The sequence below is a fragment of the Cyanistes caeruleus genome, chromosome 3, assembly GCF_971803275.1.
Source record: "Cyanistes caeruleus chromosome 3, bCyaCae1.hap1.1, whole genome shotgun sequence".
Classification (NCBI taxonomy): domain Eukaryota; kingdom Metazoa; phylum Chordata; class Aves; order Passeriformes; family Paridae; genus Cyanistes; species Cyanistes caeruleus.
The window spans coordinates 62,211,770-62,233,859 of record NC_141703.1 but is presented as its reverse complement, the minus strand read 5'-3'; the positions used below and the strand labels follow the sequence as shown (position 1 = coordinate 62,233,859).

Here is a 22,090-nt window from a genome sequence, read left to right as displayed (position 1 = left end):
CCTCCATTCCCTCCTGGAGAACCATGGAAATCAAGTCTGGCTTTCACTGATCTCTAGAAAATTAGCTATAATTGGATACATATATCTATATATCTGTATCTATCTCCTCTCTGCACATGGACATTATGCTGCAATGCACACAGTATTAAGTAACTAATATAAAATCTGGCCTAGCGGAGAGGATCCCTTAGTTTCTGGCCATCTTCACCTCACTCTTTCAACAGCTCTTCTCTGTCTGAATTGTTTTCATCTTGGAGCAACTGCTGAAGCCCGTGGGGATTGCAGGATTCCAGGCATATGATATGAGTGTTGTAAAGATAGGGGAGAATGGGATGACTTTATACAGAATTAGCCTATTTGAAATTACGTCCAAGGGTCAAAAAAAGTGTTGCAGACAAAGTCAGATGGACTGGCCTGCTCTGATTTGATTCTCCTGTTTAATTCCCAGAGTCTCCAAGTCTCCAAGCCAGCTGGGCTGGAACAAGTAGGAAAGCAGAATATCTTGTGTTCCTTAGCACTGATTTATTTGTAGAGGTGAAACCAGGGAATTTTCCTCTGTGTGAAACTATCTGCTCCTTGGCTTCAAACATTCAATAAATTCTCTGCCAAGGAATGTTTGTCCTCCCAAGACAGATCAATGAGCATGTACAGATTATAAGTGACCTTTTGCTTTAGCTTGCCCTGTGCATAGTGACCAGCTGTTGACTCAGTGCCTTGGTTACTGGTCCTTAGTGCAGCCATCTCCCACCTCCCTTAACTTCACACATCAATTTGTCTGCTGTGCAGGGGAGGAGGAGGATTTCTAATGCAAGATGTATTGGTGAACCCTGTGGCTGAATAGAACATGATTTGGAAAGACCTTCTGGAAAGCTGTTTGCACAGGGAAGCATTTGAAGACAAAATGTGATTGTGTAGATAGGTGCACACAGCACAACATTAGGACAAAGAGAAGGACCTCAGTTTTGATTAAAGCAGAGGCATGTATGTGATGCAGCCGTTTTACTGGTAGTAGTTACTTCATTTTTCATGGTAAATAATGGGCACAGATTAATTTCAACCCTGATTTTCAGAAATGTAATCACACTTGGAGTTGTTTGCATTTGACTAATGAAAAGCTTTAGCTTTTTAAGTGTAGGCAGTGTGGCAGTGGTTTGGTACCAGCTCTGTTACTCACATTTGGAGGCTACGGGAATAACAGCACACACGGCAACAGCACGCTTGGCTCGGGGTAGTGGCTTGCTTTCACAGTGCTTTAGTGTTGCTGCTTGAAATAGCCAGGGACTTGGTTGACACTGTAAGAGGAATGCACATCTTCATTTAGTGGAAAAAAGGTGCAAATAGGAGTGGGGAAGTCAGGAGCCTTCAGAGCTGCCTGGAGGAGGAAGCTTTCTTCTGGAAACAGCAAATATGAGGCAGAGACACTATGGAGGAAAAAATAAAAGGCTGACCTGTTCTGTTTTCACTTTCATTTGTACTTTAAATCAGTATTATAGTAAATGGTTGTTTGCTCATGTTTTTCTAAGCAAAGATATATTTTGCTTCTTTAACAGGGCAAAAAGGATGTTTCCCAGATATTCAACAACATCTTGAGAAGACAAATTGGCACACGCAGCCCTACTGTGGAATACATTAGTGCCCATCCACATATCCTATTCATGCTTCTAAAAGGGTAGGTGCTTTGAGTTTCATTTAAGAGCATTGCCTGGAACATGCTGGCATTGCAGTTGATCTACTTTCTCACTTTCAGTTTTTTTTTTTAAAAAAAGGATTTTAAGGTTTTGTTCCATATTTCTAACTGTATTTTTTTTCATATTGACTTTCTTTCTATGGAACTCTATAGTTGTTAATGATCAGGTTATTTCATTTGGCTGTTATTTCTTCACCAAACTTCATGTTGAAATAATTATGTGCTGGTTGTTTTTGACTGATCCCCATGTGATATGTATTTAATTTCTCACCATAAGCTCATGTATAGCATAGTTGGTGACTGCTCAGGTTCATTTAGACCTATTTTGTATTGCAGGAGTGACTAACAGTGGTGTCTGTAAATAACTGGAGTCAAACTGGAGCACTGTGTGGTAGAACAGAGAGAAGCAAAAATGCATTAAAAGAGTAGTTGTGCCTGTGGGACAGACTTCTCCAATGCTTGTGGCCACAAGTGAACTTCAACTTTAAATTATTTCTGTAATTAACTCCACAACTTTCAACATTAATTTTTTTTTTTGTCTTTTCAACCTCAGGACAGTGATGATAATTCTCTCATCATTATTAAAAACTATTTTTAACTTCATATGTATATACAATCATTTTCTTTCCTTTTCTCTGTCTTTGCTTTTTCAGTTTTCACTCATCTTGATCTTGCACGTTGAGTATGTATCACTACCATATGTCTGGGCTTTATTTAAAGATTAAAAAATATTTTTGGATTATGTCCCAGATTTTCTTTGGCATCTGTAGCAACCAAGAATATTAAGATGATAGTAAAGTTTTTATGCATATGTGCTTTTGACAGACATTTTACAGTAAGTGACCTGAGTCAGTGGATGAATTTAAATGACATCACTTAGATTCTTTTTTTGGAGAATGCTGCTGCATGCAGCAGCATGTCTGTGGTCCTTGGGCTCCTTGTTCATGATATCTTGTCTAGCCCTCTTTAGCCCTGCACTGGCTCAGAATTGCCATTTCTGGGATGTCTTGTTAAAAAAGTGCATTTGAATCCATCAGCAGAAGTCCAGAGTCAGTCCTGCCCAGCTTGAGCAGCTGCTGCAGAACATGCTGCAGTAATGATGTCAGACGTGATGATGCCTTCCCTGCCTGTGTTCTGCTGCTGGGACTGTCTAAAAATGAGACCTAAAATCCGTGCCTGCAGCCAGAGCAGGTCCCTGGACACACAGCTTGCTGCGTGCCCACAGCGTGGGGTGCATGTGTACAGTCAGCCATAGGACTGGGAAACAAGCACCTAGTGTTAGACACCATCATGTGAAAATGTGACTTGAGGACATGTTTTCTTATTTATTTAATGCTGAATGAATTATATCCTTTATATTATATAGCTATATATTTATATAATGCTACAGGAAATATAGGAAATCAAAACCTGCTGAAAGGAAATGGGTTTGGCTAACTTGTGCCATTTTGTGTTTGTTACATGACATCACGACATTACCTGGAGAGAAAAAAAAATCACCTCTACCATGGCTATAAAATAAATGGCCCAGGACTACTGTGAACATTGTATTTCTGTTGGATGCAAAATATCCTCTACCCCCGTCAGTCCCCAATAGCAAAAGGTTGCTTTTATGCGGCTCAATGTGAGCTCTCTTGAGTCAGAGCTCCCACCCAGTGTTTCCTGTCTCATACTCCAGTGGAACTGCCAGCTTGAGATAACAGTTCCTACCTTTTAGGCTTCGTTTTTCTTGTTGCCTGCTTCCATCTTCTCAGTTTCAGAAAACACACAGCACATAGTTAGTGTCTTTATTTTCTTCCTTTTGTTCATGTAGGTGATTTGACTTTGTTGCTGCACGAGGACTTGCTTTAATAGCATCTTATTTTCTTAGTGCAGGCTTTGTGTATAAGATTTCAGATGAGTACAGTATTTGGTGTACACAGAGAACCAGGTATATTTGGGGCAATTTTTTTCTCTGGTGTCAGCCTATTGAATTAGCCCAGAAATAACTTTGGTCCTTTGTAATTTAAAATATTTCCCCTCTAGGTAAGTGACTGTTGAGGACTTAGTTTATGGAACTTGCATTGTTTCTCTCAAGTTACACATTTAGAAGCTTCTTTTTGAGTATATATATCTATATAGCTCATGCCACATGCTATCTCTACCCTAGACACTGCTTCACCCTGTGTTGTGATGACCTCTTCACATCACAGTTTGATAGTTAGGCCAGTTAGAGCTTTAATGATATATTGGCTGAGGTTGCAGAATTCCGCTTGAGTTCATCCAAGGAGAAACTCAGGCTATACAAGTAGTGTAAAGTCAGATCAGAATATATCTGTTTAACACCTTGTGTCTCCCAGCCTTGATGCCTTCCAAATCTCCTGTCTGTGCTTCTCACCTTGTATCATCTTCACTAACCGTGGAAGAATGATTCCCTTTACACAGAAATGCATTTCTGCTCTCAGTCTTGCCTCTTTCAAACTCAACAAAAAGTGTTTTGAAATACTTCAAGGCCATTGTTTAATTTTCTAGTTGTCTCCAGTATTCACTGTGTGGGGGTTTCTTTAGATTATAAGTTCATCCAGACAGAGAAGAACTCAGTATTTTTTTCTGCTGTGGGAATTAATCAGCATAGAGCACTAATTGCTCATTAAAAGTGATTTTGAAACACATTTCTATCATTCCTGCCTGGTGGCTGGGCATTTAAGTGTGGGTGCAAAGGACATACTAGCTATGACTGGGCAGCCTGTAAACTTCTTCCAGGCTTATTCTAGGTGCCAAACTCAACTTCCCTTTCTTATGTGAACAGCCAAAGGTTTATAACCCACTTCCAGATAATGGTGCATTTGACTAAGAACGATTCTGTTGATACTTAATGTTTTTAAAAGTTATTGTGCTGGAAACAATGTAATTTGCTTTTATTCCAACCAAAATATTCATTAGCCAACTATTAAATATTTTCCTGGCTGCACTCCTAGGAGCAGCTCTGCCTCATCTCTCTTAAAAATTAATATTCCTGTTAAATGGAGTTGATGCCTCAATAGGAAACATCAGTGAATTTCTGCTGTCTGTAGAGCTAGAAATTCAAGTTTGCAAATGCTTCCCCAAACTAAAACAAATAGGGACTTGAGTGCCTGCATATCCTTGAGGGTGGGAAGCTTCATTTGCCTGTTTGGAATAGCAATCCATTTTCATTAAGCCAGCTATTGTTGACAGCAGGTTGAAGTATGCAGCTCTGGTATGCTCGCAGAACACTACCATTCTTTTAAATTGCATGCTGGTGGTAAGTTTGAGGGCCCACTCACTTACAGCACAGATGGCCTTTTGTATTTTTCTTCCTTTTTTATAATTGTATTTCTTTTGGCCTAGTGATAGGAATTAATTGTGCAAAGGAAAAACGATGCTGATAAGCTCTGGGTGATAATACACAGTTCTGATATAGTATAACCAGTTTATTGAAACAGAGAGTGCTTTCTGTCCCCCTGGACTTCACCACTTTCACATGATTTCTGGCAGACTGCTGGAAGAACTTAATTTTAAGTCCTTCTTGACTGTTGGATTTCATCCTTTTTATTTTTTAATGTGTTTCTAACAGTTTTGTTTCAGATTAGTTTCAGCTTTAAAGAAATCAAAACTTTACAGAAACTGAAGATGATCAGAATTGCCTCCCTCCCTCCTTTCTCCAAGGGCAAGATATGTGCTGGCTCCTGGCTATTGCAGTGCATGTGCCATAACAGGATTGTAACTTGAGGAATGGGTGCTTGTGTCCAGAACACAGACAGAGCCTCTGCAGAAGAGGAATTGAGCAAAATTCCTCCTAAACTAAAAAAAAATTAAAAAAAATTCAGACATACAGAAAGCTTAATCCTGTGTAGACTGACTGGAGAGACTCTTCCTGCCTTCCTCATTAATACTCCAGAGTGATGTCCTCTAGAGGAGGAGTGGGAGGTGATGGATGGTCATGAGGTGTTACAGTTTTCTTGGATAAACTGAGGAGATTTAAATTCTCAGAATTAAATCTGAAAAGGGAGGTTATTATATTGTACAGGCTGTGCTTTCTCACAAATCCAAAAGGGTGAAGGAGCTCTGTTGAAATGTTGCATAGTCCCCACGGTCTTTCCACAGAGAGGAGGTGTAGTGCAAATTTACACCGAAATGTGTTTTGACTTGGGAAGAGAGAACTTTGCAATGAAAAATTCTGGCAGCCTCATCTGTGTGTCTGCTCCTGAGCTTTGGGATGAGATCCTACAGCTGGGTACAGGTCCTACAGCTGTGGCTGGGAGCTGCCCTCCATGTGTGGTGTCCCTCCTGGCACATGTGTTCCCTGCTTCACAAAGTTCCCTGTTGCTGGAAAGGTGCCTGTTTATCTTTGTTCTTCTGTGTTTTGATGTTTTCTGTTTCTCTTCTTTCTCCAGATATGAATCCCCAAATATTGCCTTACGTTGTGGAATTATGCTGAGAGAGTGTATCCGCCATGAACCCTTGGCCAAAATCATACTATTTTCAGAACAGTTCAGAGACTTTTTTAAATATGTGGAAATGTCAACATTTGATATTGCTTCTGATGCCTTTGCTACGTTCAAGGTAAATTATTCAATATGTGCATCATAGTTTATGTCAAAAGCAGCACTCCATCAGAAGTCATCACTGAGCATTGTGCTGCTTTGAACTGGGTGGCTTTTTTATTGTTCAGTAAAGGATGTAATTAATTAACCCTTGGTCTGATTGCAGCAGGATTCACAACAGTGATCAAGTCTGTAAAGAATCTTTAGAGAAATGTAAATCTCTGTTTAATGAACATTCTTCACCTTGACAACCCACGGTCTTTCATGCTACTATTTAAAACTCAAATTAATCATGTATTACCTGCAGCTCTTGTAAAATGCATAACCTTTTTTTCTCTCCCTGCCTTCCCCCAAGACAAACCCACTGCCCATCATGACCACACAAGTAAATAGAAGGCACCCTTTAAAACTAACATTTGAAATCATTGTAATTTTTGCTGTCCCTTCTGAGCTCAGCAGTCAAGTTTAGATTAATGCCAAGCCTGCTGATTATTTTACAATGTATCCATAGTCTTTTGTGACCCATGGTTCAGTGTAAGCTAAAAGCTAAGTAGGTGGAAGCACTGCATAGGCTCTGTGGAGTGCTGAGTGTACTGTTTAGAGTTTGTGCTGTATTAAAAATGAGGTTGGGTGAAGTTGCCAAATTTCTTGGAGTTTGTATGTGACCATCATCCTTCCCACCAGGTGCTAGTACAGTCTTCGAGGAAAAAAAAAATAAATTGATGCCTGTGAACTTCACATACAGAGAAGATTAATTTATTTCTGAAAAACAGCTTAAGAAAGCTAAGGGAAAATCTTTTTAGTTAAAGACTCTTCTAAATATAGATGTGACTCCTTTTTTTCTTCTATCACTGAGCTTCCTGCTGTCATGGAAACACATTGTTTATTCTTTCCTTTCAAAGCTAATTAGAAACATGATTAGATAGACCTCAGGAGTAATTGTAAGGCATGTTAGAGCTCAGCTCAGTGATTCTATATACACTGAAACCTGTCTTTTTGCTGGTGTTTATAAACCTCCTGAATGGGATAAGGATTTGCATAATGGAGATAACATTGCATTCTTCAGTAATGACTTGAGCAGGATTAGCAATTCAAATCACCCCTTAATCAGTTGCAGCATCTTTCCCTTATTTTAAGTTTTCATTGTTGTGGTGTCCATTAGGTAAAGGTTATGAAATTCAAAGTAGCACAAAAACACAGGCAAGGTATAAAAATGCAACATAACTGAGATATTTAAATCTTCTGTTTCTGGTGCTTTACTCTATGCTCAGAAGAATATTTGTCTCTGGTCAGAAAAAGTGCTCCTGGACTCAATTCCGAGCTTGACAGAAGAGATTTGCATCTTCTCCCCAAGTCCTACTTTGATCAGTACAGCAGAGTGTGTTGGTGGTGATGGACAGTCTTCACCTCAGCCAGGAGGCAGGATGGGGACAAGGGTGAATTAAGCTGTGACAGGGACTGTAGACTGTTACAGCCCTCCCAAAAAAAGAGGGGTGGATGTTGTTCACAGATCTACAGCTGTAGAATGTACTTCTGTCCCCTGTGAACGGAGTGTATTTTTAGCAGGATTTAAAAATAGGATTCTACATCCTCATATGCACTGGAAAGAGAGGAGTATGAGGGCAGTTCATCCTCAGACAAAGGACAGAAATCGCCTTTTAAAATGCTTGGGGGAAATGTATAAACGGCATTTTTAGATTTTTTTGAAATTGCCTCTTAGCACCTGATACATGGTCAGTTCTGGAAATAAACCAGCTGCTCATCTCATCTCATCTCATCTCCTGTTTGTCTGTTATTCTGAATAGCTGGAACAGCAAGAAGTGATGTGGAAGTGATTGAATCATGAAATTTGGAGCTACCTCATTTCTAATACTGGAAAAATCAGTGCTGTGGTTGTTTGCTGGCTGAATTACTGAACTCACGTTTTTCGTTTCTGTTGTCCCCATGTTGGATTAGCAGTTGCCACCAGGGTGTCTGGTTCTGAGCTGAAAGCCTTGGATAGTCTATGCACCAGAGGAGGGCTTAATTAAATGTGCATTAAAGTCTGAGGATATTTATAGTAGGGAAGCACTGGAATTTTTGATGATCTGGAGATGTACTGCTTAATTAAAGTTATCCAGGTGCACTGCAGAGAGGAGACAGAGCTGTTAAAAATGAAGAGGGCTTGTATTTCAAGGTATAAGCTGGGTGTGGAGGGTGCAAGCAGCAGCTGGAACAGGCTGGCTGTATGCTGCTGCTCCACATGTCCTCGTGGAGGAAGCTTGCTTTTTATTTCCTGTGAAAAACTCATTTTGGATTATATTTCATTTGTGCCCCCTATTGAAGGACTTATACTTGCCTCTAAGTGCCCTGCACAAAAGCTCCTGGATCACGTGTTTCAGTCAGCCTTTAAAACTGCTGTCACTGCAGTCCTGCTAAATGAAGGGATGTATTTAAAACAGGCACTGGATTTTGTAACTCTCTGCTTTCCTCTTATAATTGATGGTAAAAATAAATTAAAGTATTAGTATGTGAAGGATTTCTTTTATCTGGGAGGATGTGTCTGTCCATCTGCTAGAGCTCCTCATCAGCTTCAGTATCTGCCTGCGTAGGGAAACCAAGAAAAAGATTATGAAAAAAAGCAGAAACTGATTCACTGAAAAATACCAGATTGAATGGACTTCATCAGGCATTTCTTGTGATCAATGTTATGTTTTAAAAGAACCACTAAGATAAAAATCATACTTAAAATGTCTCACACTGGCCACTCATTTTGTAGCTATTCATCCAGTTAAAAGACTCAATTTCTTGTGGAGCTGAACATTTGCAACTCTGTCACTGAGCACCAACATCTCCATTCTGTGGGAAAGGTTCTTTTAATTTAAATTTGGATTGGTTTGCTTTCTGGAATGGGAGGCAGTCTGTCCAGCTGTCTGAAAGATCCACTACTGCTTTGTGTCAGAAAGCGAACCTTGGGCAGGAAAAGCTCTACAGAAGGGACTCATCCCACTTACCTGAGACTCCTTCCAGGGAAGGGAGTGGAGATGGAGGGAGCCTGGATAGCTTAGATTAGGCTGGTGCCTAGCTTTCCTTATTAAATTGTTGAATGTATATAAAGTGGTTGAATTTGAGTTTTCCTTGTTGTATTCTTGGAGATGAGCAATAGCAGTTCTGGCTTAGCATCATTCTCAGCTGTGGGGTAGCATGTGGATCACTTTTGGCTTGGAGACCATAGCTCATCCTCTATAAAGGATTAATTTAATTTCTTCCTTTTCCCCATCCCTGTTTAATGTGAGTACTGTGCACTGTGACCTATCAACAACAAGAAAAGGTGGGAGGGAAACAGGAATAAAAAGAAAGGGTATTAGAATAGCTCTATGTTGATTCTGTTAGCATTAATTAACTGAGTTCTCCCTAAAGTCCTACTATACACATAATGCATGCAATGTTGTCTATGGAAATTATGTTGTAAATGCCTTCTGGTCAAAAGTGCTGAAATACATTTGAGAATCAAGGGCCAATTCAAGGCACTTGCTCTCTCAGGTAACCTTTTTCTCTGTTCTTCCCCAGGACCTGTTAACACGACACAAATTGTTGGTGGCAGAATTTCTGGAACAAAATTATGATGTAGTAAGTATCAACGCTAAAAGTCTTTTTAAAAAAATCTGTTCTGGCTTGGCTGGAAAAAAATGTACAGGTGGTTTCATGCTCTGCATGAACTCCTCACGCAGAACTGCAAAATCAAACACTGCTTTGTACTGGAGCAGAATCCACACCTGGCCTGTGAAATGCAGATATCCTCTCTGCCCACACCTGGGGACAAACACCAAGGTTTCAGGAGAATTCATAGGTTAAGAGCAAGTTTTACTCCTCACTGGATCTCCTCAAGTGTGAATGGAAATGAAACTTCCTGTGTAAACAGATCATGGGAGAAAACTTGTGCGTAGTTTTAAACAGTTTTGTGATACCCCAGCACTGACAGGGCCATACCAGTGTTATTTGCTGTACTTTGGGACAGAGGAGAAGAGTTACTGAAACAAGTTCTGGCATTACTGGAAGTTACATTTACCTAAATGAGGAACTGAGGTCAGAGTATTCCTATTATCTTCCTAAGGCAATTAGTCCCTTAGTTGCTGTTTATAATTTTGATTTTTTGGCTCCCTTTTGGACCAAATGTGGGTCAGAAAAATTCCATTGGATTCAACTAATATTGGATTGATACAGATCATGGAATTAGACTGTGGGTTATGTTTTCATGTTACTTGAGGTATTCTTTATTTCACTGCCAAAATGAAAAGACAAATTTCTTTCATTCTGATTACCAAAAAAGTTAAATAAAGAGCAGGTTTATTATTGCTGAGTCACTAATGCAGCTTAGCTGGAGCAAAATAAGTGTCTCTGCTAATCTTTTCTCTGAATACTGAAGCACTGTACTGGAACAGTCCCCATTCTGCATTTATATGACATTTTAAATTTTTAAGTATCAGTTGCCTAAGCGAGCTGGTTGTTTCTTTTTTTTTTGGTGACTATTGGACAACATTGTTGATTTTGCCCACTTGTTGGGTAGATGGTTTGAAGATGCTGTAGCCTTCTCTCTCAGTCTTCCTGAGCACAAGATCCCCTTGGTCATCCCTGCAACCACCAGCACACACTTTGCTCCTAGTGACCCTCCCTGGGCAAAGAGCTTTAATGAGCAAGGCTGCTGAGGGCAGGTGAGGTGGCACCTCACAAAAGGAGCATTTGGGATGCCCCATCACCATTTTGGGGTGTTGTTTGGGTCATGCAGCCAGGCATGACCATGATCTGAGTGAGTGGATGTTATGTGCTGGACTCACATGTCCTGGCAGCAGAGTCACCCTTCTGTAGGAGAAGGCTGTCCAGGCATACTTCTATCCCAGTTGGCTCACACCACCCCCTGCTCCATCCAGTCCATATGTGGTATTCCCCCTCTGCAGCACTTGGAAGAGGAGTGTTCCTGGGCGTTAATTCAGTGCATGATAACCAGCCAAGAGAAAAGAGAAAAGCCAAAGAGCAGCTGGGCCTGACACTGCAGTGAAGTGTTAGAGGGTGGCACTGCTGCAGCCTCTCCTGCACCTCTGGGGTGAGAAGGACCAAGAGAAGAAAGGATGGACATGAATCTGATGTATTTGTGTTTTCTTGTTACTCTAGATCTTTGAGGATTATGAAAAACTCCTTCATTCTGAGAATTATGTAACAAAGAGACAATCTTTGAAGGTAAAGTCTCTCAGAACTTTCCTCCTAAATTTGTACTCTGTGTTGTGCAGAATATCAAGGTACATGTATGGCAATGGAGCAGCCATTTTTCTATTGAAAAAAAGAGCTAAGGGCTTGTGATGCTCTTCCTGAAATGCACAGGAGGTCACTGTGTCTTTTCTTTCCTGGACCTTTGGGGAAGCACTGGGCCATTTCTATGGAGCGAGCGCTATCACCTCTCCTCTGAGCTCAGATCTGTGCTTTGGTTCAGAATGTGGGTTACAATGAACTTGAAAGTCTCTGTTTGGTGCACCAAGTATGACATGGCCTGCACATGGAAGCAGAGTGGTGTGAATATAACATGGGAATGAAATGAGGGACAGCTGCACTAGCTTTTGTCCCAGCTGCTCACACAGCCCATATGCAGAATCCCTCTCTGTAGTATTTAGGAGATGAGCATTATTGGGCATTAAGTAACCCACTGCATGATAAGAAGTCTAGTTCTTTTTTTTTTTAAAAGGTAGTGACATTGAAACCTCTTAAGCAAATATTGAAATAGGCTGCTGCTTTCTTTGCATTCAAAAATGATGTGGTGAACTGAAAAAAATGTGGGTTTTTTTCTAATCATGCTTACAGCTTCTGGGTGAACTGATTCTGGACCGACACAACTTCGCCATCATGACGAAATACATCAGCAAACCAGAAAACCTGAAGCTGATGATGAACTTGCTGCGAGATAAAAGTCCCAACATTCAGTTTGAAGCATTCCATGTGTTCAAGGTGAGCCAGTATGAGTTGTAGAGGTGGCAGACTTTCTCTTCTCATAGAAGTGTCTTTCAAGCTGGGCAAGAAGAAATCCGGAAAATTAAGGCGAAGGTTGGGGTTTACAGTCACTTGCAGTGTTTGAGAGTGTTATAATTGAAAAGGTTTCTATCACTCAACCTTGGATTTCTGTTTGCCTGCCTTCAGGTGAGACCTAAAGCAGTGTCATTTTGGTTTGAGCTGGGGGCAGTCAGTCAAGTAGCCATGAACTACAGGTAGCAAAATACACAACTTCCAGGTAGTATCCAGGGGACCTTCTCCCCACTCCTGGATCATTTTACAATGTGATTCTGGGTAAAGATAAAAAAATAATCTTAAATCTCTATCTTAAGATTAAAAGTAGGTGTGCTGGGCATCAGTGCAAAAGCAACATGCTTTTAAAGGTATTATAAGGTTTGGTAAATCTGAGCTTGAAATTAATTTTACCCTTCCATCATTTTGCAGTGACATTAATGCATTGTTAAACAATTGCCAGACCCAACCAGTGTCCCTTTTTTCATGATTATTAATGCTACTAAGTTAGAAGTTTACCATTTTCCTGTCACAAGAGTTCTTTGCTCTGGAACAGAAGGTAAGATTGTTATGCAAAACTAACTCTAATTTGGAATGAACATGTTAATTTCAAACTATAAATAGAGTTGTTAATTATTACCAGAAGAGGAATTTTGAACCTCTAAGGATATCCCTTTCTAAGCTGGCTAAGAAAGATACCAGATAACACCAAAGGACTGTGGAAAGAGGTCACAACACCCTCCACAAATTCAGGGTGACTAGTTGAGTTTTGCACTTATGCCATTTCTGATTTGAAAAAAAAGCTTTCAGATCTTCAGTGTGGAGACTTAGAGAATGTGCAGCTTCTCCAAAAATCTTTAAGTTTTCTAAAAAAAAAAAAAAAACCAAACCCAAAAAAGCTTCAAGGAGGATTAAAAGAAAATTCCTTGTGTGAAATAAGCAGCTTGGTAAGCTGTTCCCTTGCTGGCTTCCTCCAGTCAACCACTGTGAGTAACTTCTCCTCCTCCTCCTTATCAGGAGGTGTGTGGCTCCAAGATAAGCAAGCAGTCTGGCTCCAGACACTTGCAGCCTTTGAGATGCCAGTGGGGAGAAGGTATTGGAGGACTGGGGTTTCTTAGCTGCTCTGTGAATAAATGCAAGATTTTTATTTATGAAAGACACGAGTTGCTGTTCCTGGATTAATGATAGGCATGGACCAGGCCTTGGGAATGGCTGATTTCACTTTTTTTAGGAGTCATTCAAAAGAACTTGGAATAATGTAAAAGGATTACAGTGTGCAACCATGTAACACGGTGCTGTTCTTCCCAGTCTGCCTTCCCACTCCTCCCTTCCACTATGTCACATCCCATTTCCAGTTGGAGTGGGGATATTGCAGGCTCATCCTTGCTTGACCACTTGCAGTTGCTGCCATGTGGACATAATGCTTGGAGTGCCAGCAAAACAAACCATGAGCAACAGTGGTGTTGTGTCTCTTCAGTCCAAAGGGCCAAACCCTGTCCTCAGACACCTCTGTGGGGTGTTGTTGGTCTTCTCCAGTGGTACCAGTCAGCAGCAGTTCAGCAGGGCCACGGTATTCCCATGGCATTCCTCACACTGCCTCACACACCGTGCTCCCTGTGGGGCAGCTGCAGACTCAGAGCAGAACCTGATCAACTGGAAGTTGGTCATTCACAGCCACCAGCAGCACACCACAGAGCAGCTGTAGAGGTGCAGCAGCTCCCCTTTTAGGATCCTCCTCACTGAGGGTCTGGGTTCCCTGGACATACCCAGATCCTCTCCAGGGGGAAGGGTTGTTACAGGATTTGTTACAGAAAATTGCACTGTGAATTAGCTTTGTAGAGAGGGTCAGAGAAGCTCTTTTCCCTTTGATTTCACTCCTTAAATTGAGTTCTAACTTCTTGAGGACAACTGAAATCCTTACATATTTAAGAGACTGGCTGTTTGTGCCCTGTTCTGCAGTGTCCCTGCCTCCTGTTTCTGGGTTCGTGTCCCTCAGCCTGGTTCTCTTGTCATCTGTAATATCCCATGTTGATGTTACTGGGAGAGGAACCTTGTCCTCAGCTTCTAATCTCATAAATTTTAAACTGTGCCTGCATTTTTAAATTATGCTTGCAAAATACCTATGCAGTCCTGGCTGAAATTACAGTAGAATAACCACAGTGATTTGGAATCAAAGGTCTGCTGAGAAGTGAATACTTGCTGCTCTGTCTGAGCTGCCAAAAGATTTGGGTTTAAATTACCTGATTTAGATGTTTCACCAGTTAGACACAGTTTAAATGAAAAAGTGTTTGTTTTGTAAGCATCCAGACTCCAACACTCCCATGCCCCAGCTGACCCAAAAAAAGGCTTATGACTCTTACTCCCTGAGGCAATTTCTAATTATTGCAGATTTGAAACTGTAAGATAGAGATGAAGTGATGAGCACTTCAAGTGCAAACTTACTTTGGAGGAACATTTTGTGGCTGAAAATGTCAATACCCCCAAGCTCTGAGAATATGTAATTCATCCAACTTACTGTGAGTGGGAAAATGAAGACAGAGTGCCCACTTGCAGTGCCTCTTTCCATTCTCCATTTAGGAGATGGCTGATCTTCCTCCTAACTCAGCCCCATCTCTTCTTTTGCCTGAAAAAAATGGACCTTCTGCCTTGCAGCACCATCCTAAAGGCCTGCAGCTGCTTTGTGAAATTGGATGTCCCAGGAAATGTATGCATAAGGATTACCCAGTATTTTATCATGAGGAAAAGCTAACACACCTCACCCCTTCGCTCTTCCTTCATAATAATCCAAAGGGATCACTTAGAGTTGCAGGCTTTGAGAGTCACTGGTTCTTCTCTGCAGTGATTTCAGTGGAGAGAAGGACCAGTCTTGAGCGTGCTCACTTTGGGGGTCAAATATTGGGAAGGGCTCTCCAGCTCCTGTGGTGGGTTTTTGATGTGTTCCACTAGTGGAGCCTATTCTGAGTTTGCCTGTCTGTAGGGGAGGCTGTATCTTTCAGATGTGTGTGAACGTGGTGCAGGGATTCCTTTGACCTCACATATTCACAAACAAAGGGTAGGAACAGCTCTTTTGGATTTCACAATTTGCTGATTTTGAGGAAAACACCCTGCAGCAGTGAGCTGGGATTATGTGACTTTCTTGCTCTTAAGGAGACATTAAGCAAGATATATTTTACTGTTTAAATCTAAAATTAGAATGGGTACACTGTGTTTTGTGACCTCAGTTTCATTTTTCCATTCTCTTTCATGCACATTACGAGCTACCTCCTGCAGCTTTCTCTGCAAACGGCCTCACATAATTTGACCATACCGACGGTTTGCTCTTGGTACGAAGCTGAGGCCTTGTTTGTGGGGATGTGTCCTCTCTGTTTCTCAGCTGCATAATCTAAAGGGCAAGGGTTATTATGTGAAGCACTGTGCTATAAGCAGCATGAACAGTGTGTGTTCTGTGTGTGCAGTGTCCTGACAGTGACATTGTGCATGACCCCAGAGTAAGTCCTAAAACACTCAGTCCGGAGCATCCTGTAATTGTTCTTGCTCTGCTCCTGCCCCAGAAGGTGGTAATGCCTGGTTACTAATTGTAAGGAAATAAGGTCAAATTTCCTAATCAAATAATTTTGAGGTTTGTTTGCAGAAATACATTAGGACTTTTAATGGAGAAGGTAACAACTGTTCCACTTTGGACAACTTTTGAAGCTTTGGAGTTGATTTTCATTCCAGGCCTTTTGCAAATACTCGTGAAAGGGAGCTGTCTCTGTTTTGAGACAGTTATATTTAGATTTGGATTTTTTATATGGGTGCTGTCTTTATTTTGGGTTTCTGTCTCTCTCATCTATCTGAATTTAGTCCTCTAGAACATATAGCCTTTCATAATAAAACCACAGGTGACACCAAGTTCTCTGTGGTTTGATCCAACTTCATTTTAGTTGAAATGTTCCAGATAGCATTAATGTTTCTGTTTTTAGGGACTGATCACCATCTCTATTCCAATGCAGAGTTCTGAATGAGGGGGACCTTTTCTAACAAAAAGTCTTGTGGTGGTCCTACTCCTGGGCTCTGTGAAACTGGTCAGTTGATACTGGCAGAATTTATTTTGTTTGCTTAGCCAAAGTATTGAATAACATTTCAGGAATTTTCTGGTCCTTGAACATTCTCTCTTTACGAGTCCCTGTTGACACTGAGCAAGACTGGCAGTTGAGATGATCTTTGTTTGAATGTTCACTTTGCCAGTTTTGCAAGGGGAAGATTGTAATCTATAAATAATTGAGCAGGAAGATAAACAGGATGTGATGGCTTCTATGAAACTAAGTTCTTTATTATTTGCTATGGTAATACCAGTGGTAGGTCCAATATGAAATATTATTTACTAGGTTTACCACCAACCTTCCAGTTCTGTTTGCAGAGCAGAGAGCTTTTACAAGAAGAATTATTCGGATTTCTTCATTTTGAGAGTCACCCTTCAGACAAATATTAGGGAGGCCTAATACTCATTGAAGGAAGATGTTCAGCACTTCAAGGTCAGGGCTTCTTTGGTGCCTTCCATTTGCAGTGTCATAGATGATGTCTGAGCATGTCGGTGCTGCCAGTGCATTTGATTCTTCACCTCATCACCAAGGGGGAACTGAACTCCAAAATAAAAATTTCTCATAAGGATTAGTAAATCCCTGCCTGTAGGCTTACATCCTGCTTTGCCCCAGGGTAGCTCATCCAGATGACTGGGGGCTTATCATAGTCCAAATCCTGGAAGTGTCTGTCTTCCCTCAGCATGATCACCTGCTGTAGGTCAGCACACAGGGAGCTGCATCCTGGGGCTGCTCCAGCTGAGAGCATGAAGTGCTGCAGCCTCCTCCAGAGACAAACATTCATACTCAGGAGATCTCAAGATTCATGTTCCTTAGATAAAGCATGGACTGTAAAGCTGTAAAGTACATTCAGATTTACATCCCCAAACCCTTTTCCCTCCAGTCTAAGGGGAGGAAATGGATCGACATCAGTGTATTAAAGTTATTTGCAAAGGAGGAGATGCTGCTCTCAGATGCATCAGCTTTTGAGTGTCCCTCAGGTGAAGTGAGAGCTGTGAACTGGCCATCCCACGCACAGGCAGATGTGTCCCTGGTACAGGGCTTCCCTGTGAGTACTTCAGGCATTGTGCAGGAAAGTGGCTGCTCAGAAGGGATCCTTGGGAGTGGAGGCTGTTAGTGCTGCACTTGAGAAGTTTTAGGTGGCAAGAGGGAATAAAAAGTAATCATTTAGGATGATAGCTCAGGGTAATTAGAGAAGGACAAGGTGGAGGCCTGTGTGTATAACTGTAGATAGTGTACTGTCACTGGGACCATGGCCTGGACACTAGATCAAGGAAAACTGTAGCACATTTGGGGAGGGTTTACCTAGCATGGCAGAGGTTGCAGCTCTTTCTGCACAGCAGAGGGCAAAGTACCTTGCAGCAGGGACTCCTAGGAGCATCTGAGGAGGAGGGATCCAGAGGAGACAAAAGCATAGACAGAGATTAAGACTATTCTAGCATCAGGATGTTTAAGAGCAGATGCTTTGCTTCACCTTTGTGAAATGAAAAAGTACTTCTAGGTTCCTTTTTGGGCAGAAGTACTCAGTGGGGTACTGTTGGTGTGTGTTGAACCCCACTCCTTCCACATGTTCCCCCAATGTGGCACTTTTCCCACCACTTGTATAACATCCTCTGATTCTGGAGTATGAAGTCTAATGGTGGGTCCAGTCTGAACCCTGCCCCACCTTTACCAGGTGTTGTCTTAGGGACAAGAGGCTGTAGCACAGCCCCCCAGGACAGAGTGTGCGTGATTCTCATCAGGTAGCACAGCTCCTCCCTGAGCAGCTGGATGTGGCCCAGGTTCTCCTGTGGGTACAACCTCAGGGGAGACAAAGGGACCTGCAGAAGAGCCCGAGCTTGGGAGCCAGCGGTGGTGCCGCCTGTGCTCGGCAGGGCAACATGCCTTTCTGTACTGTCAGCAGATGTTTTCATTCTGGTTTGGACAGGCTTGGAGGGAAACTGGATGCTTTCCAGTTCTGTCCATCCTTAATTTCTTCTCATCGGGTAGAGAATAACTGGAGTTATTTCTGTCGTTGCACAAGCGCTCAGGCGGTGTTTGTTGACCAGCCATGGTAACCTCGGTGTGAGCCAGATGTGGGAGCTGCTCCTGGGGTGGCTGGGGTGCTCTACACTTGTGTTCCCACCACAGCCCCACGCCCCATCTTCCCCTCCTGACTGACATCCCCACAGCCCCAGCTCTGTGGCATCCCGAGGTCCCTGAAAAGAGCCTTTCATTGCTGCCCTTTGCAACCAGCCTTAGGGTTGCACTTAACCCAGAGAAAATGTTAAAGAAACAGTGTTGTGGCATGAGGGGTCATACTCAGAGCTGGAAAACTGCAGCTTTAGAGATTACAGGAGAAAGAGTCAGAGCATTGAAGAAGGCCACTAAGCCCACGGTGCTGAGCTGGCTGTGCCAGGTGAGCATCTGTGTCTCATGTCACCTTCCTGCACTGCCACCCTCCTCTGGTCGGCAAAGGCTGCAGAGGTGCTGGGCACACCATGACCCTCCTGCTGCTGTAAGTTTCCATGCTCCCTTGAATGGATTAGGCAGAGGGAAGTGAGGCCTCTGACATACTTTTCCAAACCAAAACAAAGCTGGCAAATCTAATTTTAGGCCTGGTTTAATATGGAAATGATATCAATACTGACACAAAGCTTTTCCATTCTCCTGATAATTAATTTCTGTGTATTTGTCTTGTGGGTGGGAAGAGGCTGAGAATATTGATAGCTCCCTCTCAACAGCTGGGTTTACAGTCAAAAGTTTTTATCACCAAAGACCAAAATGAAAGGGAAGCGATACCACACACAGGCATAGTTTTGCTTCAATTTTCTGTTGAACCAACATGTTTGAACTCCTGTCTGACTGCCTTGGGACAAGGTGTGTAGCAGTGGAGTATCTGCCTGCCAGCCTTCAGCAGACCTGGTAGAAAGCAATTTATGGGGATGTGATAGGGATGTGAAAGGACTAATGTTCCTTTCTTTCTCTCTCTCTCTCTCTCTCTCTCTCTCTGTCTATCTCTCTCTGTCCCCACCCCCTCGCTGTCTGTCTGTGCCTGATTTTGTTTGCATGTTAGGTTTTTGTGGCCAGTCCAAACAAAACACAGCCTATTGTGGAGATCCTGTTGAAAAACCAACCCAAGCTAATTGAGTTTCTGAGCAATTTCCAGAAAGAAAGGACGGACGACGAACAATTCACTGATGAGAAGAACTACCTGATTAAGCAAATCCGAGACTTGAAAAAGCCAACGGCGTGAAGAACACCTCTTGTTTTCCACTGTAGGCATTATTCTCAGTTGTTAAGTTCCTCTGTGTCCCTTAAACACCACAATAGTGCTTGAGAAGGCACAGCAAGTGCCTGGTTTTTATTTTGTCTTTGTTCCTAGATGTCAAGAGTATAGGGGTTTTACATGAGAACTAAAAAACCAAAAATCTAGAATAATATATTATTTTTAATCAAGACTATAATTATTTATGTCAGTTTAGAATCTCTCTCTGATAGAAGCTGGTTTGACGGATTGTTTTTTTGTGCTCAAGAATGAACTTCTTTGCTTAACTTTATCAGCAAACTCAAGCTCTGGCAAGGGCACAGAGCAGGTCTTCTGAGGACTGTGACGTTGTTCCTTCACACCTGTAGCTGTGACTTGGTTCTAGCGCTGCACACACACACAAGACTGTGAAAGAGTACACTGGTCTCTGGAGTTAGCTGCACTTATAGGTCAGGTTTTTTAGTCAAAACTATGGAAGATGAAAAGCAGTAAAGGTCACGTTTTTGCTTCATTTTGTGTTCTTTCCATCTTTTTTTTTCTCCCCTAGATCAGAGGTTTTCTATTCAGTGCTAGGGAACGGATGGATACATCAGCCATCCGAGCTGTTTCTGCCTAACTCCTGTTTCTCTGTGTGTGATCTATCTTGTGCTAGAGCACAGGTTTTTCCTACCAGCTCCCAAGCAGTCCCATGAGGAGCAGCCCCACATACACATGTGGTGCTCACATGCCCTGTAATGGGAAAAGGCAAGGGCAACCCCCCCATCAAAGGCCTTGCTGTATTGCTGATAGAGTGATCCCCCACCTATGGAAACCATCCATAGAATATTGGGTGGTAGCCAGAGCTACTTGGCTGAATTGTGACAAGGGCTGAGCCTCAGCACCAGCGTAAGGGGAGGGTCCTTAGTGTCCTTGCATCTGAATTCCAGTCCTGGCTGTGCAAGGTGAGGTTGAGCTGAGTTCAGCAAGGGAATCATGAAAAGGCCTCAGCCAGATCTGCCCAGGAGGCCACTGGGCAGCCCCAGGCACCAAAGGCCACCCATAGTCTGGCATTTTCTGTCCTTGCTCATCCTAACATGAATTCAGGTTCTGTGTTAAAGTTGTAGAAGAGGAGGTTGTTGCACCAATAATGTTTTGAGTTTATTAAACTCTATGGTACAGACAGTGTTTCCCTGGTGTGTTTGAAAAGTTTTTGGGGGTCTTTTGTTTTCTAACAGGAAAATGTTACTCTGATGCTTTATTAGGAAGTGGAGTTTGAGAGCAGGGAGTGGAAATTTCTTGAATTTTTCTGGACAGCCTAAGTTCTGAGTTTTCCTATTTGCTGTAAGAAAGTTGTCTAGCTATAACTCTAGCTAATGCTTCAGATAACAGGTGACACTGAATTGTAAAAACAGAACAAGCCCCTTAGCCCCTTTCTTTCATTGAACTGTTGTGTATTGAGGTAACTGACACTTTAATTTATGTGCTTTAGAAAAGGGAAGAAACAGAACAGATTGTGGTCTCATTTTTTTTTTTTTTCAGATGTCAGATACAACAAATGTACATCTTAGTTGCCTGGAATTAAAAAAAAAAAATATTTACAAGCTATTAAAGGCATGATTACTGATCACTCTTTATTTCTGTCTCTGTGGTTTTTTTTCCCTCTTGCCTTTCTGGATAGCCAGACTCTACAGTGCTAAATTCCTTTTCTCCTTTGCCAGCTGGTTTCAGCAGATGGAGAGGGATGAGCACTGCCTTCAGAGCCAATGCTCTCTGAAGCATCACCTCTGCAGCTCTGGCTGGCAGGGGTCTGGCAACCCCAGCCCAGCTTAGTCTGGCCATGAGCCTCACCCCCACTCTGTGGGTGGTGTTTCCTGGCAGTGGTCACTTGCAGGTCGATAAGGGAGCGTCTCGCAGTCCTCAGAGCCAGTCATTTTTAGTCTGATCCTCTGAGATTTGGAGCCTGAATCCGAAGGGTGCTTGGCTGTGTTCTGAGCTCCTGGGGTGGGGCTGGTCTCCAGGGCTGGATTAACACAAAGACACGTGTCCATTGCCTCAGCCTCTGGAGTCACATGAGAACATTGGGATTCCAGCCAGTGTTAGGAAAAAGTGTCTCATGGTGTGTTGCTGGGGAATGCCTGCCCTTGACAAAGTGAGCGTGACCCACACAGAGGTGCTCAGAGAGTCTATAAGGGATCATGCTGTGAGAGCTTTGTCTGCATGGTCTGGACACAGAGAGAGGAGATCCAAACCTGGTGGTAACACGAGGAGTGGGGTTACACCCTGGTGTCTGCATAGGCAGAGATGTGTCAGACCAACAGGGAACAGGGATGGGCCTGGCCCTGCGAAGGAAGGGCAAGAAGTCCATGGCAAGAAGTCTTTGGACCACATGAGAAAGTAAGTGGTAAGGATGGCTTGTGAAAAAGGGCATCTGTGTGTGTCTGTAAGGGTGGTGGGGAGAAGAAGTGGTGTTACAGGTAAAATGGCATATACCAGGGCCCTTGCAGCTTGTCTTACCAGAAATCGGTCC

At 42.4% G+C, this 22,090-nt stretch overlaps 1 protein-coding gene across 12 annotated transcripts in view; it reads left to right on the top strand.

The window, feature by feature from the left end:
- The window catches only part of CAB39L (calcium binding protein 39 like), a 61,159-nt gene extending 39,962 nt beyond the window's left edge, over positions 1-21,197 (top strand). For all 12 annotated transcript variants that reach the window (XM_086881333.1, XM_086881337.1, XM_086881336.1 and 9 more), the window contains 6 exons: positions 1,551-1,669; positions 6,082-6,250; positions 9,781-9,840; positions 11,380-11,445; positions 12,061-12,204; positions 19,393-21,197. In XM_086881333.1, the coding sequence (XP_086737459.1) occupies positions 1,551-1,669; positions 6,082-6,250; positions 9,781-9,840; positions 11,380-11,445; positions 12,061-12,204; positions 19,393-19,572 (738 nt within the window). In that variant the 3' untranslated portion in view covers positions 19,573-21,197. The remainder of the gene's footprint in view (positions 1-1,550; positions 1,670-6,081; positions 6,251-9,780; positions 9,841-11,379; positions 11,446-12,060; positions 12,205-19,392) is intronic.
- The last annotated feature ends 893 nt before the right edge of the window (positions 21,198-22,090 follow it).